This window comes from Saccopteryx bilineata, chromosome 1 (genome assembly GCF_036850765.1).
Source record: "Saccopteryx bilineata isolate mSacBil1 chromosome 1, mSacBil1_pri_phased_curated, whole genome shotgun sequence".
In the NCBI taxonomy this organism is placed as follows: domain Eukaryota; kingdom Metazoa; phylum Chordata; class Mammalia; order Chiroptera; family Emballonuridae; genus Saccopteryx; species Saccopteryx bilineata.
Genome location: NC_089490.1, coordinates 32,542,281 through 32,560,614, shown reverse-complemented (window position 1 = coordinate 32,560,614; position 18,334 = coordinate 32,542,281). Strand labels below are relative to the sequence as shown.

General features: G+C 37.0%; 1 protein-coding gene across 2 annotated transcripts in view; it reads left to right on the top strand.

Moving 5' to 3' along the window:
• BMP5 (bone morphogenetic protein 5) overlaps positions 1-18,334 on the top strand; it is a 174,197-nt gene that overhangs the window by 96,774 nt on the left and 59,089 nt on the right. For both annotated transcript variants that reach the window (XR_010728200.1, XM_066252793.1), the window contains exon 4: positions 15,962-16,156. Coding sequence is in view for 1 of the 2 variants with exons in the window: in XM_066252793.1 (XP_066108890.1) it covers positions 15,962-16,156 (195 nt within the window). In the remaining variant the exon portion in view is untranslated. The remainder of the gene's footprint in view (positions 1-15,961; positions 16,157-18,334) is intronic.

Below are 18,334 nucleotides of genomic sequence, written 5' to 3'. Positions count from 1 at the left end.
TAAAATAAGTAGTTCTTTATGTACTGTTTAAAGTTAAGGATAATTAGAGCATACTTGCTTGACTGTTGGGTGAATATTTAAAAATAAATTAGGAGGATTGATGAGGAATATTGGTCTTCAAATACTTAACTATGTAAAATGAATAAGTACAATTGGATCTTTTTCATATAGTCCAGAAATTAAATCAGTGTGCAAAAAAGGCACATTCAGGGCACAAGAAAAGAAGTGCCTCAGAAATGGAAATTAATGGCTGTGGAATTGTTTGTGCTCTAAATGAATGAGCTACATGTGACTGGAAAAATTCACCATTTCTTTGACCTTTTGTCTTAGTATCATTGTATTATATGAGATAATTTGTCAGGTAACTGTAATTTAGAAGCATATACTTATACTTCAAGCATTACACACATAAATATACTCAGAGAGGGTACTGTGAATAGAAATACAGTTTTAAAGAAGCTTGATATTAAATATTTACATTCAAACTCAAAATCAAGATATATAAAATCAGAGATAGAGAATCTGATAAAGGGAAGCAATACATTCTATATACTTTCTAATATGTGCTTGTGTGTGTGTGTGTGTGTGTGTGTGTGTGTGTAAAGTGGGAATATCGAGGCAGAAACAGATTTACATGTTATTGTGTGAGGGATCAGATATAAGTTCATAGTTGAAAATTTATCATTAGGCCCTGGCTGGTGGCTCAGTGGATAGAGCATCAGTTGGTGTACGGACATCCGGTTCCCTGTCAGGGCACACATAAGAAGCAACAATCTGCTTTTCTTCCCCTCCTGTTCCCCCTTCTCTCCCTCTTCCCCTCTGCAGCCAGTGGCTCAACTGGTTTGAGTGTGGTGGCCCTGGGGCTGAGGATAGCTCAGGTTGGTTTGAGCACATCAGCCTCAGGCACTAAAAATAGTGCGGTACTTGAGCATAGGCCCTAGGGTTGCTGAATGGATCCCAGTCAGGGTACATATGGGTATCTGCTTTAATATCACTATCTCTCCTCCTCTCACCTAAAAAAATAGCAATAAATAAATAAATAAATAGGCCCTGGCTGGCTGGTTCAGTGGTAGAGCATCACTCAGTGTGTGGATGTTCTGGGTTTGATTCTGATGAGGGCACACAGGAGAAGTGACCATATGCTTTTCTACCTCCCCCCCTTCTTTTCCTCTCTCCCCCCATCCCCACAGCCATGGCTCAACTGATTTGAGTGAGTTGACCCTGGGCACTGAGGATAGTTCAGTGGCCTCTACCTCAGGCTCTAAGAATAGCTCTGTTGCCCAGCAATGGAACAATGCCCCAGATGGGCAGATCATCACCTGGTAGGGGGCTTGCCAGGTGGATCCAGGTTGGCATATGTGGGACTCTGTCTCTCTGCCTTCTCTGTTCTCACTTAATTAAAAATAAATAAATAAATAAATAAATATCATTAAAGAGTTCTTATTACAGCATTGATAGGATTATATTCCCTTTTATTTTAAGTGCCACAGAAAGTTTTTCAGTATCATAAGAAAACTAATTCTATGTTTTTCCAGAGCAATTAGAGTGGTGTGTTTCATATTTTTATAAAACTTTAAAAACCTTAATATATAAATTAATGGCATTGTAATAGTTTTTATAATTTTTGTTTTAGTTTTTAATCAAGTCATAGAAATTTACAATATAGCTAGTTTTACATTGGTCATTTTATGTGAATTATTCAGAAAACTTGAGAATTCCTGTATTTTTTTTTGTATTTTTCCTAAGCTAGAAACGGGGAGAGACAGTCAGACTCTCGCATGCGCCCTACCGGGATCCACCTGGCACGCCCACCAGGGGGCGATGCTCTGCCCCTCCGGGGCATTGCTCTGCCGCGACCAGAGCCACTCTAGCACCTGGGGCAGAGGCCAAGGAGCCATCCCCTGCGCCCGGGCCATCTTTGCGCCAATGGAGCCTCGGCTGCGGGAGGGGAAGAGAGAGAGACAGAGAGGAAGGAGAAGGGGAGGGGTGGAGAAGCAGATAGGTGCTTCTCCTGTGTGCCCTGGTCGGGAATCGAACCCAGGACTTCTGCACGCCAGGCCGACGCTCTACCACTGAGCCAACCGGCCAGGGCATGAATTCCTGTATTTTTATGGTAAAAATGACTAAATTTCTACTGAAAATAAATATGACATAAATTTCCTTGGGTGTTTAAAATCAGTATTTGTTGATTTTCCAAACCAATGTAAGCTGTGACCTAGGGGTTTTCCAGCTCATGTAATGTCCTAAATGCACATCAAAGAACATAAATCTTCCTGTATGCTTTAGATTTTTGCGATTTCCCACTGCATAAAAATGAGCAAAATCATCAATATGCCTTTCATGGCTAGAGTAACTAAACATAAATATTGGAGCACTGTTAAATTTCTACCTTGTTCAACCCAAGATCTTATTTATTCTCTTATTAATCATGTAAGATTTTCATAAACTATATTTATTTTCAAACTCATTCTATCAAAACTTATTTTCTGTCTAATTGAATATGTGCTGTTTTTATACCCTGTATTTTATAGTACTTTTAATCAACATGAATTATTCTTTCATGTTAATATCTCATATTTTTACATGTTCATGATTAAATCCAGGTTTTACTTCCTAGGTATATCTTTAGTTCATTTTAAATAAATATTCAAAAGAGCAACAACAACCAAAAAGAGAGAAATAACTCATGGGCCCGGACTATGGTGTGGCAATTGCCGGGGGTTGGGCAGGCAGAAGAAGGTATTAAGGGGATAAAAGGTGACAAAAAAATAAAAAAAATTAAACTATGTATTTGCTGTGATGATCAATAAAGATCATTTTAATAACTGAAGGAAACTAACATTTCCTTAAAAATGTTACTAAATGCTAGGCATTTTGCTAAGCTCTTTAGCAGAATGTCTACTTTATCTTAACTCTTATCCATTTTGTATGTGAGTAAACTTAGTTAAAGAATCTTAACCATGAATCTAAAATGATTATTTTTTAGAGCCAGCTCTTATATACTATGATTCTTACAATTTCTGTGAAGTTTGCATAAAATTTAAACTGAAAAAAAAATGTATTTTTATAATTTCCAAATAAAACAATGCTATTAATAATGATTGTTATGGAACAAAATTAAATTTTAGTTTGGATATGTTGGGAATTACCTTTGCTTTATATATATATATACTTTCTGTCTGGAATTTAAATGTGATCTGACCTCAAAAAGGTAGTAGCAGTTTTATCATATATTTTGTTTTCTCAATCTAACTATAGTATTTCAATAGTTCTTTTAGCCCCTTAAACAATTACAGTTAATTTGATAAATTCTGAAATTAAAAAGAAAAAATGCAATTTATCTGTTGCCAGTGATTGAATTCAAAATGTAATTAAATTTAGCCAAACTTAATTTCTTTGTTTTTAATTTGATAACCAACTTCCCCCTTCCTTTGGGCCCGGTGTCACTCCCTAATGTATTTTGATAAATTCTCCTTCACTTGTTTTCTCTCCTTCTCTGCTTCACTGTCCTTTAATCTATATTCCCCCATCATGGACTCCACATATCCACCTCCCCCCCACCACTCTTTTCAAGTGACTACCGGTGCTCACGTTTGTCATTTAAGCCAGGGTGTAGCAAACCCACTCTGAGGCTAGTCGAGAATGCAGGTTCCAAAATATTTCTTAGTTTATTATTTTGCAAAAAGTTAGTATGAAATCAGTCCTTTCTCTCATCCCGATCCCTTGTCCCTGAACCAAAGCTGAGAGTGAGTTTGTGTTGTACCAGCTTTAAAGAGGTCTTGCACTACTTGATTTGTGTTTGGGCAAGCAACATATTGGGATAACTTATTTTCCAAAAAAATAAAAAATTTCTGGCAATGAAATATATTTCTAATTTGTCAGTGTGCTTAGCTTTCTTTGTGTTTTTGTTTTCCTGTATAAGCAGAGAGCTTCATTAGCTAAGAACCGCTTTTTTTAAAACCCTCATATTTTGACCAGAATGGATTGAATCTAATTTACAGAGAGCTAAGTTCTGTTGATAATGAAGAGACATAACTCTGAATTCTTTTTGAATGTCTATATATCTATTTTGATATCTATATTATATATTTTTTTCAATTAGAATGCTGAAATGGACCTCCCATAACCTTGTTTTGTCTTATGTAATAATCGGTAGTGAGAAAATAATTTTCCTTTCTTTTTTTTTCTTTTTTCTTTTTTCTTTCATGGAAACAGGGAGGCAGACAGACTCCCGCATGCGCCTGACCGGGATCTACCCGGCATGCCCACCAGGGGGCGATGTTCTGCCCCTCTGGGGCATCACTCTGTTGCATCCAGAGCCATTCTAGCGCCTGAGGCAGAGGCCACAGAGCCATCCCCAGTGCCCAGGCCATCTTTGCTCCAATGGAGCCTTGGCTGTGGGAGGGGAAGAGAGAGAGACAGAGAGGAAGGAGAGGGGGAGGGGTGGAAAAGCAGATGGGCGCCTCTCCTGTGTGCCCTGGCTGGGAATCGAACCCGGGACTCCTGCACGCCAGGCCGACGCTCTACCGCTGAGCCAACCGGCCAGGGCCAATAATTTTCCTTTATAAATAGATGTTGATTATAGAACACATTCAGTGATTCAGTGATAAATTGTAAAACTTGACTTTGCTGTTTTACCATGTCCACTTTATACACAATGTTTTAAAACTAGGTTTTAAAGGCAATTTCCTTTGTTTTAATTTATGGTATGTTTATATTTGAATGAGGGCCACATGGTAAACATAATTTGCTTATCCAAATTTTAGCATCACAACTCAAAAACATACATAAAAAAGAGTCTTGAAATCAATGATGTAAAGTAAGCAGGGACAGACAGAAGTTAGTCTTGCTTCATTATCTGGTGAAAGATGTATTTTACCATCTTTTTTATTTCCCTTAGTGAAAATGGATATGGAAGTGTTTGGCTACATCTGTATTTCTGTTTTTGATTTTCCCTAATTCAGAACAGTAACCATGGAGCACCAATTTTGTCCAACAAATGCCCATGTCAGGAACATATTCTAGTTTTTGTTGTTTGTTATATTCCTTATTCTAGACTGTAACCTTGGTATAACTAATGATCTGAGGAGTAAATATTTTCATGGTTATATAGATTTAGGGCCATGAAGAACATGAAATTGTTTTTCTTATTATTTTTTTTTGTCATACACTAGTGTTAACGCTGTCTTTTCCATTGTTCTTTCCCTTGTAAATTAACTTACTGCTGATGCCTATTTCTTAAAGACACATTTCAAAAATAACAGCAGTGCTGGTTTTGCATCATGTGCATGGAGCACAGTGGAAAGAAGAGTGACTTACTCAGTGGGAGGTATGAGGAGTCTGTGGCTCTGTGCTGCTGAGTGTTAAACTTTGGCACACCTGGTGTCAGCTCACAGAGGATGAATAAAAACTAAAACAGAAACAAAAGCATCTAACAACCAGACCCAACAGTAGATATTGCAAGTGGTGACCAAAATTTAAAATTAGAGGGAAATTATTTTGATAGAAAAATTACCTATCTATCCCATCTCCTTAAAAATTCACACTAACTTCTCTGTCATGTGACAAGTTTTGACTGGAGTAGAATAGACCCCAGGGTAAACCCCCTGCCCTTTCATGGCAGACAAGGAATACTGAGTGCTTACCTTCCCACTTCCTAAGGCAAGTCCCATGTTGAACTTAACAAAACAAGTGGCGAAAACAATGTTCTTGACAGCCACAGTTGATGTTACTGACAGATCCGTGAGATGGGTTGTTTTCTGCTGGTTTTCTCCAGGAGAAAAGCAGAGACTGAGACGAGTGAATCAGCCTTAAACGATCCCTAACAAAGGGGACCACTGTATCTTAGAGGAATAGCATACTACCTTAGAGTGACAAGCTGATTTAAACATCTGATCCTTCTTTACCCTTATTTTATTTATTTTTGAAATGTAACCATCATTTTATTATGGGAGTAAATCAGGTGATGTATGTAAATCAACTGGTATAATACCTAGCTTCAATAGTGCTTCTCTTCACTTTAGAAGGCTTGAATTAACTAAGTTTCTCAATTCCTAGTTTCTCTAATCCTTTTAAAAGGCATGATTATTATTATTTTTGGGTACCAGTTTATATTTAAATGTACAGATAGTCATAATTTTTCTTTGAAGTAATACACTAATAGATATATGAATGTTATGATTGTGTTATGAGATCAGATGATGCAGATGACCTTGGTGAAGCAAATGGTAAACACAGGAAATTTTGAATATGAACAGCTCAAAAGGATGCTTTTGTTCTGAAGGCTACCGTGGCATTAGGGTGGCATGAGGTCTCACATTGGGGCTGGTCCTTACGTGGGCAGATCTGTTTACATTCTTGCCATAGCCAAAGGCATGAGAATTTTTTTAAAAAGTTCTTCTCTTCACGACAAAGGTATTTTTAGTCCAATTTTCATATGCATGTGAAATAATTAAGTGCCAAATGTTTTAACTTATTTTTTTTTCCTTTCTGAAAAAGTAGACACTTAACATGACATATACATTAAGCATCTTGGTATCAGCTTTTACTGTATATTTCAGAAAATACCGTTTACTCTTTTTATTCTTTCTCTTTATAAGGTATCAAAATAATGTATTATTCTTCCATTTTGGTAGTACTGGTCTATTGTAAAGGTTCTAGAAGTAGCTTGTGGTCATTTCATGGGTTTATGTATCAAATTGAAAAGAAAAGTCAAACATTTAATGAACCATGCTTTTCTGTATGATAAAAAAAATCTCTTGAATAATACATCATATAAGCTGGTAAAAAGAATGTTTTCTTTAGACACTCATAAATTTTCCAAGCAACTGCATTAAGTACATTTTGAAGACCACTTCCCCCACTATAGATAAAATTCAAGGTATGAAATTAATTTCACTGCTATGAAACAAACTAAACTGAGTTTGAAGTCTAAAAGCATTATTTCATTGATATATTAACACATAAAATAAAGACCCTACTCAATTTGTGATGAATATCTGCTTCATTATAGTTTTATTTAAATCCCATATAATTTTAAAGGACAGAAGTATGTGTGTGTACACTTTTTATTTTAGAAGTCAAATAATAACTGGAAAAAAAGACTAAAAATAATTCACTTTCCCCATGGTTTTGTGAAAAGAATGTTTCTGCTTTCTTAAAATAAATGAGAGCTGTAAGACTAACTGCTAACCAGTCTTTTGGGGCATGTGACAGATGACATCTGTAAAACTTGTAGAACCTCAGGGGAAAGACACTAAAAATGGGGGGGGGCAAAATAGGTTTACAGTTGCTTGTATGGAAAATCATACAAGAATTAATAAACAATAATGCAAGAATAAACTATTTCGTGAACTCACAATTATAAACCTACTTTTGCCCTGCCCTATATAAAGAGAAGAGCTATTAAATAGTAAGTGCTATGCGAAGGTAAGTTGAAGTTCTTAGTTTGAGACTCATCTTCCACTATCTGAAAATAGGGCCCAAGTAGGAAGTGTCTGTTGGTGTTTTCATGTCTGAGACACTATGCCTTCTCTTTTTGGACTGATGTCCCATGGAAAGAGTCTAATTGTTCTCTATCACCTCAGCCCCGCCCTCTGTTCAATAAAACATTTGAGTGTTCTGGACAGCTTCCTCAACTAGATACATCCCATCACGCCTTCAGTCAGCAAGCTGATGTTTCTGAGGAAATATCCACTTTTCTAATCCCCACCATGTTTTCAAACTCTAGGGCAGGGGCGGGGAACCTAAGGCTCACGAGCCAGATGTGGCTCTTTTGATGGCTGCATCTGGCTCGCAGACAAATCTTTAATAAATATAATAATAACGTTAAAAATATAAAACATTCTCATGTATTACAATCCATTCATTTCCTACTGCTCGTGTTCATGGTTGCGGGTGGCTGGAGCCATTCACAGCTGTCCTCTGGGACAACACCAAATTTTTATTGGATAATGCGTAATGTACACGGGTCATTGTAGGCTCTCACAGAATTACATTTTAAAATATGTGGCGTTCATGGCTCTCTCAGCCAAAAAGGTTCCTAACCCCTGCTCTAGGGCATTACTTTCCTGTTTGCAAAATTTTTAGAAAGAATTTCAACTTAAAAAAAAAAAATCTTCCTCCTTTGAACTTGTCTATCTCTTCCACACCCCAATCACAGAGTACCAGGAATAGTAACCACATTTCTTATCTGCAGGTAACTCTCACCTCACATTTCATGCCAGTGCGGGAGGATACCATTACCAATTGTCCTCTGTGGATTATATACCTCCAATGTGTCTTTTTTCCTTAATATCAGCCACAGAATCTGATTCTTATTCACATATATTATTGCATGGGTGCCTTTTGCTTTTGATCATTTTTAATACTAAATATAGAATTGTAAATATATAATATTTAATATATAATAAATTGGCTATTTTTAATATACTCTTTTAAATGTCAGTATAAAGAAAAGATCAGGAGGCTCTAGCAAAGGCAGTGCATAAAGAACCCGGTTTGTTAGACAGAATCCCAGAATTACTATAAAAAAGTCACTCAAGGCCTTGGCAGGATGGATCAGTGGATAAAGCATCCTCACCATGCATGGAGGCTGTGGGTTCCAACTCTGGTCAGGGCACTTAAGACAAGCAATGAATGAGTGCACAACTAAATGGGACAACTAAGTGCAATGAGTTGATGCTTCTCTCTCTCCCTCTTTCTCTCTCTCGCTCTCCCCCTTCCTCCTTCCATCCCTCCCTCCCCTCTCTCTACCTCTCTCCCTTCCTCTCTCTTCCTCTCTCTTCCTCTCCCTTCTTTCTCCTTCCTCTTCTTTCCTCTCTCAAATCATTGGAAAATTTTTTATAAAAAAAGAATCATTCAAAAAATTCTTACTACCTTGCACTCTGCCACTCTAATAAATAAAAATATATTTAAAAAATACTACTTCATTGTGAGTTTCCAGTATTGATGAAATAGTTTAATATCCCAGCCTTTCTTATTTTTTCTTTTAATTTATAAGGCAGTGTAAGCAATCTTAAAAACAAGAAAGTTCTGAGCACAAATGTAAAATTCTGTTTGTGATACTTCAAATCCATGAGCTTATATCTGGCAATACATCTGTGCTTTTACTATAAAACTGAAAACTATGCAAGTTTTTAATCAAATATAATAGAGTGGAAATTCAGAGCTAGATTGCCATGTGCTTAATTTAAGGTTACACTAAATTAAAGTGTATATGGAATTTAAGTACACAAAATTGTATCTTCTCATTTCTTAAAATTTGACATAAAATGATGTAGTCTATATGCTGGGTACAGAATTATGCACATTTTAAATCATCTACTTCTAAAAGGGTTAAAATTCTAGTATAATTTAGAGTTACAGAAACTATAATTTAAGAGTACCAGAATTAAATTTAATCACAGATTGAAAATAAGCAAAGATCAGTAGGATATGTGAATGTGTAACAATGCATTGATTTGTTTTCTATAAAATTGTTCATAAAGGATGTTGCAAGAATCATTTTGAAATGAAGGAAAGATAATTTGTGCTCAAGTTCCATCACAGGTGTTTTGGGTTAAGCAATTACTTTGGGTTTATAAGAGAAAAAAACAAACTGGAATTTATGCTAACATCTTAGAGTGATATGAACGTTTAGACTCTGATAAATCCTCAAATGAATGTTTTTCAAACTGTATATTCTGGAGGGAAACTAAATGCTCCTATTTGGAACCACTTATCCTTTTAACATCAACATGTCTCTAAAGAGCTGTTTAATGTCAGAGTCTACTTTAATAACCCTGGTTTTAAAGAAATAAACAGTTTGAAAGTCACATTTTCCAAAAAGAATGGTCTGAAATACAAAACCAGTGAGTTTGGGATGGGCCTTTGATTGGCCAGTTTACCTTCTCTATGACTCTAAATTTGAAATAGTGTGTCATTATGCAGATGTGAATACAATGACCTGATCCCACTGCTTATCAGAATCATGAGTGTCAGAGTAGCAGATCTGGAAGTCTTGAATCTCCAGCTTCAATTTTGACAAAATTTAGTAGGTATGAGGACCAGACTCACATAGGCCCTCTTGATTGCTATGTGAAGAGAAGAATTGTGTTTTTTTTTTTTTTTAGAAGGTATCATCCTAGCCCCATCTTCATTCGCTCTGTAGTTAATATAATTTAGAATTTACATGACTAGATATTTGCTGCTCAAATTGTTTTTTCTTCCCTTGGTACATCTACAGTCATTTTATTTTGACAGAAAATAAGATGGGCAAGGTATAAATAGCTCTAAAAGTTTTTTGTTTTTTTTACATGCAAAGATTTAATGGATATTCCTTTATAAATGCAAAAGACAAATATCTTTGGTAATACCAAACTCTGGGCTTCCATTTTTGTTCTCCTTACCCCTTTCATATTACAATCCAAGAATTCTATGACATACGAACCTAGGATAACAATGTTTCTTTGGTTCTAGCTGCCATCAGTGAAAAAACTGGAATGTTGGTATAGTCTTCAACGAACCTTTTTTACTTCCTTTCTCTTCCTGTTTGTGTGGGAGACCTTAAGTGCTAAGCTTGATCAACTAACAATAACAAAATTGTTCTCTTGTTATCACCCTACCCACTTAACAGATCATATCTCTTTCATATGCTTGGGGTACAGCTTTAGGACAGGGATATTTTACAATCAAAGTGTCCTCTTCATCTAACAGCCACTTCATCCCATTGCTGGCACGGTCTCTCTCTTGGGTATAGTTGTCTGTGCACATTAAAAGTCCAATGCTCTGCTCACCTTTGAACTACTACAGCCCTCTGAAGCTATGTTGATGCTGATGCTAGAAGAGGACCTATAATCTGTCACCCTGCACCAATGTGGAGATGCTCAGAAGCCTCTTTCTGATGCAGGGAGAACCTTTTTCTACCTGTGTCATAGTGTTTGCTTTTTAAATTTTTTATTGAGTTTATTGGGGATAACATTGGTTCATGAAATGACAGGTTTCAGGTGTATAATATATCATCTGTATGTTGTGTTGTGTGTTCATCAGGCCAAGTCAAGTCTCCCTCCATCACCACCTATGCTCCCCTTCCCTCCTCCACTGCTCCACCCCCTTTTCCTCTTGCAGTCCCCATACTGTTGCCATACTGTTATCTGTCTATAAATTCTCCTTTCTTTGCTTAATCCTTCCACCATTTTCACCCAGCCTTCAACACCAATACCCTCTATAGCTATCAGTCTGTTCTCCATATCCATGAGTCCATTTCTCTATTGTTTAACCAAGCACCAAAGTAGTGATGCTTTGCTTTTCTAGTATTTTACAAGGACTCTAGGTAAAAACACAGTCCCATTAGAATTTATTTTGTGTGTGTGTGTGTGGCAGAGACAGAGAGAGTCAGATAGAGGGACAGATAGGAACAGACAGACAGGAAGGGAGAGAGATGAAAAACAGCAATTCTTCGTTGCAGCTCCTTAGTTGTTCATGGATTGATTTCTCATATGTGCCTTGATTAGGGGGCTACAGCAGACTGAGTGACCCTTTGCTCAAGCCAGCGACCTTGGGCTCAAGCTGGTGAGCCTTGCTGAAACCAGATGAGCCCGCGCTTAAGTTGGCGACCTCGGGGTCTCGAAACTGGGTCCTCCACATCCTAGTCTGACGCTCTATCCACTGTGCCACCGCCTGGTCAGGCCATTAGATTTTCTTGAATTCTCCTTGTTCCTTAAGAGTTAGTCATGCAGCTTGACCAGGTGGTGGTACTGTTGATAGAGCATCAATCTGGGATACAGAAGACCTAGGTTTGAAACCCTGAGGTTGCTGGTTTGAGTGAGGGTTAACTGGCTTGAGCCCAAGGTTACTGGCTTGAGCAAGGGCCTCAGGCTCGGCTGCAGGCCACCCCTCTACCACATATGAGAAAGCAATCAATGAACAACTAAGGTGCCACAAGTATGAGTTGATGCTTTTCATCTCTCTGTCCCTTTCTGTCTCTCTCTCACTAAAAAAAAAAGAAAGAGTTGGTCATGCAAACTAACTTACTGGTGCTACAGAGGAAGAAACTCTGAGTTACAGATTTAAAATCACTGCTTTCCTTATTCTTATTATGATGATGATTATTATTTAAGTGAGAGGAGGGGAGCTTCAGAGACAGACTCCCACATGCACTCTGGGATCCACCGTGCAACCCCGGTTTTGGGCTGATGCTCTACCCATCTGGGGCCTTGCTTTTAACTGAGCTATTTTTAGTGCCTGAAGTGGAGGCTCCACGGAGCCATCTCAGTGCCCCGGCCAATGCACTAGAGCCAATCGAGCTGCTGGCTGTGGAAAGGGAAGAGAGAGAGGGGAGGGGGGAGGAGGGGGAGGGGAGGAGAAGCAGATGGTCACTTCTCCTGTGTGCCCTGATTGGGAATCAAACCTGGGACTACCACACGCCGGGTTGACATTCTACCACTCAGCCAACTGGCCATGGCCAAAATCACTGCTTCCTTATACTAACTGGGACATTGTTCTGAATCTATTAGTTAAGAATTCACCTTTTCTTCAGAATGACTTTCCTACAAGGTTGTTCCATCCACACTCAAATACATGCCTAGTGAGTTATGCTTACCAATATTCTAGCTATGCCTAGACATGTCTGACGCCAAGTTGACTAAAGCTTGGGCTCAAACTGATGTCCTCAGTACCCTTTTAATTTAATACTCTTTTCATTATTCCACTCTTTTTATTTCACTGTATGTTTAATCTTTATATATTATCTATCATTCTATATATGTTAAACTAGAAATTAAAAGTAAGAATCATATTTGAAAAGTAACTCCATGGTAATACACACCCATATAACTATATCAAAATATTTTAGGTAGGCTTCTTTGTGTATATATTTGTGATATCTAAAATTTACTATACATTTAATAATAAAATTCTACATTTTCAGGTACATTTTATAAAAGAGTCACTATTTTCAATACATGTAATATATTCTGGGTTCCCATTATCACTTCTAATAAAAACAACTGTTCAGCCATTCAAAAGGTTTAGTCTACATAATCAATGTAGGTATATTGTGTCTGAAGGAGTAGGTTAAATAGCTAAGCTATGGTGTATTTCAAGACCAAGAGTAACTGAGCAAGCATTAACTTGTGGAATCTTAATAGTCACCTCATTGCTGAAGTAAAAAGGAAACCAAAAGGAAACTTAATAATATCAAAAGTTATTTTAAAGGGAGTTCACATTGGTTTGAAAGGTACTTTGCTTCGCACACAATATCCACCTTTGTAAAGCCCAAGAAACCCATATTTGTAACATACACACATCTTTACAGTTTTCAGAACATAAATCTTTAGAGCAGTATTATTTCTCCACAGATAAAAATTAAAATATTGAATGCCTTTAGAATAATAATAAAAGAAACCCTCTTGCAAAAAACCAAAGGAAACTTGGAACACTGTGTTAAGTGCTTATTTAACTATAAAAGGGTCTGTGTGTGTTGTAATGAATGGAAAACCGGTTTTACTGTGTTCCATTTGTGAACATCTTGCAGCGACCTATTTCAGTATTAGAAAGATCATATATTAAAAATGGTTTCTGCAGTCATCAATGTATACAAGTAAAAATTTAGTTTCTGTTAAATTAACACTTCATTAAAAAATCAAAATAAAAGCTCAACAAATACTTTTTTATGTTGTACTCCAAGACAGGAAAAAAAAAATCAAAAATTCGAAGAACAGATTGCCAGTTATTCTATTCCATAACAGTTAAGTTTCTCAGTTCTTTTTTTTTTTTTTCTTTTGCTGAGCTCTCTGTCACTGGAAACATCTTAAACCAATTTCAAGTGCTACACCTGAATAAACATGTTGTAAAAGTGTTTATGTATTGAAGTGGGTCAGTTCAAGGTATGGTATTTGGCTGGAACTTCTAATTTCTCTTTTTACAGCAAAAGGGCTGCCAGAAGGAGGAAGTCTGAGCTGAATTAATACATTTGTTACAGTGGAAGTAGAATGGAAACTGCTCTGACCACAAATCAAACTGCTTCTTTCGTTTATGCCTGTGATAGAGTTTTTCTAAGAAATATAGGCTCTGGCATAAAGCCACTGTAAGTTTGCATTTAGAAGAGAAACCTATGTGCTTATTTGCTTAAGGTTTACTGCTTTGATTATTTGTAAGCTCATTCTTTGGTATTTGTGAGGGGGGATGCCATTTTAATACTTGTAGGCGACCAGGTTTGGTCAATACGTCGTAGAACAATTGTTGAGGACCCTGATGCTGCCTGGATTGGTGTACACTTTTTAAGTTTTTTATTTATTTTTTTAACCAATACCTCCACATTTAAAGGACCTCTGTGTCTGTCCCAACAGCTGCACAGCCTCACATGACACAGTCTCATTTTCTGACGGTAGAAGGTCTCTGCACAATACAAGTATACACAAAAGTGTTTATGCTGCCAAAATAAATTTTGTTAAGAGCAAGAGTTTATTTGCTAAAATGCCATTGATGCTGTTTCAGGGCCTTGTTTTCCTTTTCTTTCTTCTAAGGTGGGTCAGGCCTTATAATGAACTGAGGTTGCTCCAGGGTCTTTACTGAATAAATATTTTAAGAAAACATGCACATCTCTCATGGGGCAAAGCAGAGTCAATTATGTACATATTTCAACCACGTCATCTATTCTCTTTCAAAGATTGGTCATTTCTGTATATGGGGTAGAAAATTTACATGAGTTCTGAGTAATTCTGAACAAAAATTACAATTGAAGATTATGTAGTTGATTCTCTCCGGATGACTTTCATGGGACTAGATATCAGCCTATGGGTTTATTTCATTTATATTATAGTATTAGTATATATTATTATATATATTATGCTACATCAATATTTTCAGTGATTATTTTAAACTAGAGAGGATAGCGAGAGTGAATTGTAAAAAGGGGAGAAGAGTAATATGTAACTCCCGGAGTATTTGTGGAATCCAATAACACAAGGAAACAGTACCATGCCAGGCAGGCCCATACATACATAGCAAGTGCGCCAAAGCTTTTGGCACTATTATATAATAGTTACAAGTTTTATCACTACTACCTCACTGGGAGAGGTACTTCATGAACATCTGCTGGTCTCTAGGATGGCTTGACTTCCAACTGGCTCCTGGACAGGCCCTTCTTCTCTGATACACAGCCCCGCCCCCCATCCCCAGTTGGCTCCGAAAGGTCTGGGATGCCTGCTGGCTTAGAGACCAAGGTCTGTCTCCACGCTTACCAGGTAGTTTTCTCCTTCTGAAAGTTTCCAGGCTTGGTTTGCATCTGCTGAAATCCTTTCAGTAAACAGTTGTGTCAAAACTCAGAAAAAGTAAAATTTTCATGTTTACTTCAAATTACTTCCCACTGAAAAAAAAAGAAAAACTGGCACTTCAAGCAAGCCTCCATCCTCAGGAAGGGCTTCTCTGGAAGGACCTCTGAAGAGCTCTGAGTAGAGCGCAGCTTTGTAAAGTCTGCTGGGCACAGGCCAGAGGTGAAAGGGGGGAGGCTATCAGCACTAATTAATGCTTGAAAGGCTTGAACAAAGCTGGGAAGGTCAAAGGAGCCAGCCAACCCACTCAGCTTTTATCACTTAGAAAAAAAGTATAGAGAATTTAATACAGAAGAGCCCAGAGCTAGTATTTTTGAAATTGTTACTTAATGTGGACATTTCCAGGGTGATGGTAGTCCAGCCTTCCCATGGATAGAATTGCTGACTTCCAGGTCTGAGGAATATCCGTTAGTGGAGGCCGCCTGAGGGTGTTCTGTGGTAGAAGACTGATGCAAAATGAAAAACCAAGCGTGGATAATTGTCTGTAATAGCAAACTCTCAGTGTTTATAAGAATATGTGGCCTGCAGAAAAAACATTCTGTTAATGTTGTAAAACTTCCTTTATTTTTCAAAGTACCCTCAGAATTCATTCATCACAGGTAAACTTTGTCTGTTTGTCATGAGCCAAGGGTTTGTGCATTCTGTTCTAGGACGCAGTATCAATGTAAAATCTGCTGGTCTTGTGGGGAGACACGGGCCTCAGTCAAAACAACCGTTCATGGTGGCTTTCTTCAAGGCAAGTGAGGTCCTTCTTCGATCTGTGAGAGCGGCCAACAAACGGAAAAACCAAAACCGCAGTAAATCCAGCTCTCATCAAGATGCTTCGAGGATGTCCAGTGTCGGAGGTAAGACGAGACCACGAGCAGAGGCTGTGCTCAGAGACTTAGGGGGTCACATGTTGCAAAGCAAGTAGCCACAGTAAATTTACCCTCTGGCTATACCTTTCTATGGTTTATTAAATCATCCAGCAATGTTTCTAGCATCCCCAGAATGTTTCATCAGTGAATCACTCAGTAATTCATTTTAAAGTAAGTATGGCTTGCCTTCATATGTTGAAAGACTCGGTTCAAATTAAGATCAAGCTGGCAGTAATAAAATTATGAAACGGCTACATCAACAAAGTCTAGCCAAAGTCGAATTGCACAAGGTGCTGAGCTGACTTCCCCAGGGTTCTCCAAAGACAGGTGGGTACCCAGGTAAATGCAACAGAAAAGTAAGTCTTTAGTGCTGGAAACAATACATGGGAATCAGGCAGCTTAATTTTTTTCTGACTAGAGAAGCAGGAATTAAAGTAATTAAGATAATATTTATACTTCCATCAATTATTTGGAGGGCTGTCATCTGGATAATCAGCTTTCAGTGTGTGTGTTTGTGAAATATTGCAATATTGAGCCTAATGAGCTTGCAATTTTGTCTGTGCGTTGGTAAAAAAAGAGATAAAAGTAAGCTTAATCTAAACGCATCTAACTGCCAAAATCTGAAGCGATTTCATCATATTATTGATACTGGTAAGTGCTTTGTGCAGTCCAGGCTACAGATTTCTATAAGCTGTTTTTAGATTTTTTTTTAAATGGCTATTTTATTCCAAGAAATTGTCTTTTTCTAGGAAAAAAGAAGTCTATTTAAGGGGAAAAGTTACCCTAGAACATCTCAATTTAGTCTGACATGTTGGTTTATTTGTAAAATTTGTATTCTTCCCTGTTAATGGTCACCACATGCGAGGCACAATAAATGAGCTAACAAATAAAATATACATAATCCTACATAGGATTTTTCAGCAGATTAGAATGCTTCACTCTTTCAAAATGACACAGTGTTTGCCATTACTCCTGAAATCTTTATTTTCCCCCCAAATTCCTTGAAATTGATAAATCATATAGGTACATATAAGTTTTTGTGTTTTTTTTTCTTGTGTTTTGTTTTGTTTTTCATCTGGGACTCTCAATAAAAATATTAAATGGAATTTCTTTGGAAACTTCGTAAAGTATGGGCATCAGGAAAATCATGTTAAAAAGAAATCTGTTTGGTGCATTTAGCCACAGAAGAAGGGGTGAAGATTTCTATATGGAAATACATTATACTGAATTACATGCTATGTATAAAAACGATGTTTTAAAATAATTTTCCAACAAATAAAGTTAACCATCTTTTTTTTACTTGAAAATAAAACATGATAATAGTGCCTTATTACCAAGCTGTTTCTTAAAGATCTTCACAAGATATTTAGTTTGGCAAAAATTGTAATTGGTTAATATGAAAGATGGAGAAAAATAACTTTCTAAGACCTTTCCTTCCCTGTAAATACTAGCCTGTCAGGGTTGTATATTTTTCTTTTCATGTAGAATGGTCTGAAATTGGTTGAAATGTTTTTAATTTAATGTAGCAGACTGCATTAAGGAAAAGGTTTGTTAAACCTTGAATAGAATAGTAAATACGTTTTGAGGAAAGTACAAAGAGAAAAGCATAAGTCACATACTTATTATTAGAGCTCATAACGACTCTGGCAGAGGCGTTCTAGAGACCAAAAGCATCAAAGTCTTTTTCCCTATTGGTGAACTCTATTTATCTTCTCTTCCTGACCACAAGTAACAAATGTACTCCTATAACTAGAGATGAATAAAACATATGGGGCAGAAATCACCTAACTTTTCACCAGTTTCCTAACACCATTTAGAGTACAAAATTATTCTAATATAGACCAATATTTTCTTTCTGAAAAGTTTGTCATTGGCAACCATTTCTGTTGAAATATGTGGTAGATGGTTTTGGAGCGAGTTCATATTTTGATAATAAAAAGGAAGAAAGTAGCTGGTGTGTGTCTATGAGACTTAACCTTTCAATAGGTAGTAATCAAGCAGACGGGAAAAAGTCTCAGAATTTGGCCGAAAAGACAGGGCTTTAAGGAAAGGGAATGCTAAGATAAACACAAAATTTGATACTTAGGAGGCTTGAAAAGCCAGTGAAATTTTAAAATTATCCAAACATAAATAATAAATGCTGTAATAGTACTAGGCTGTTAACAA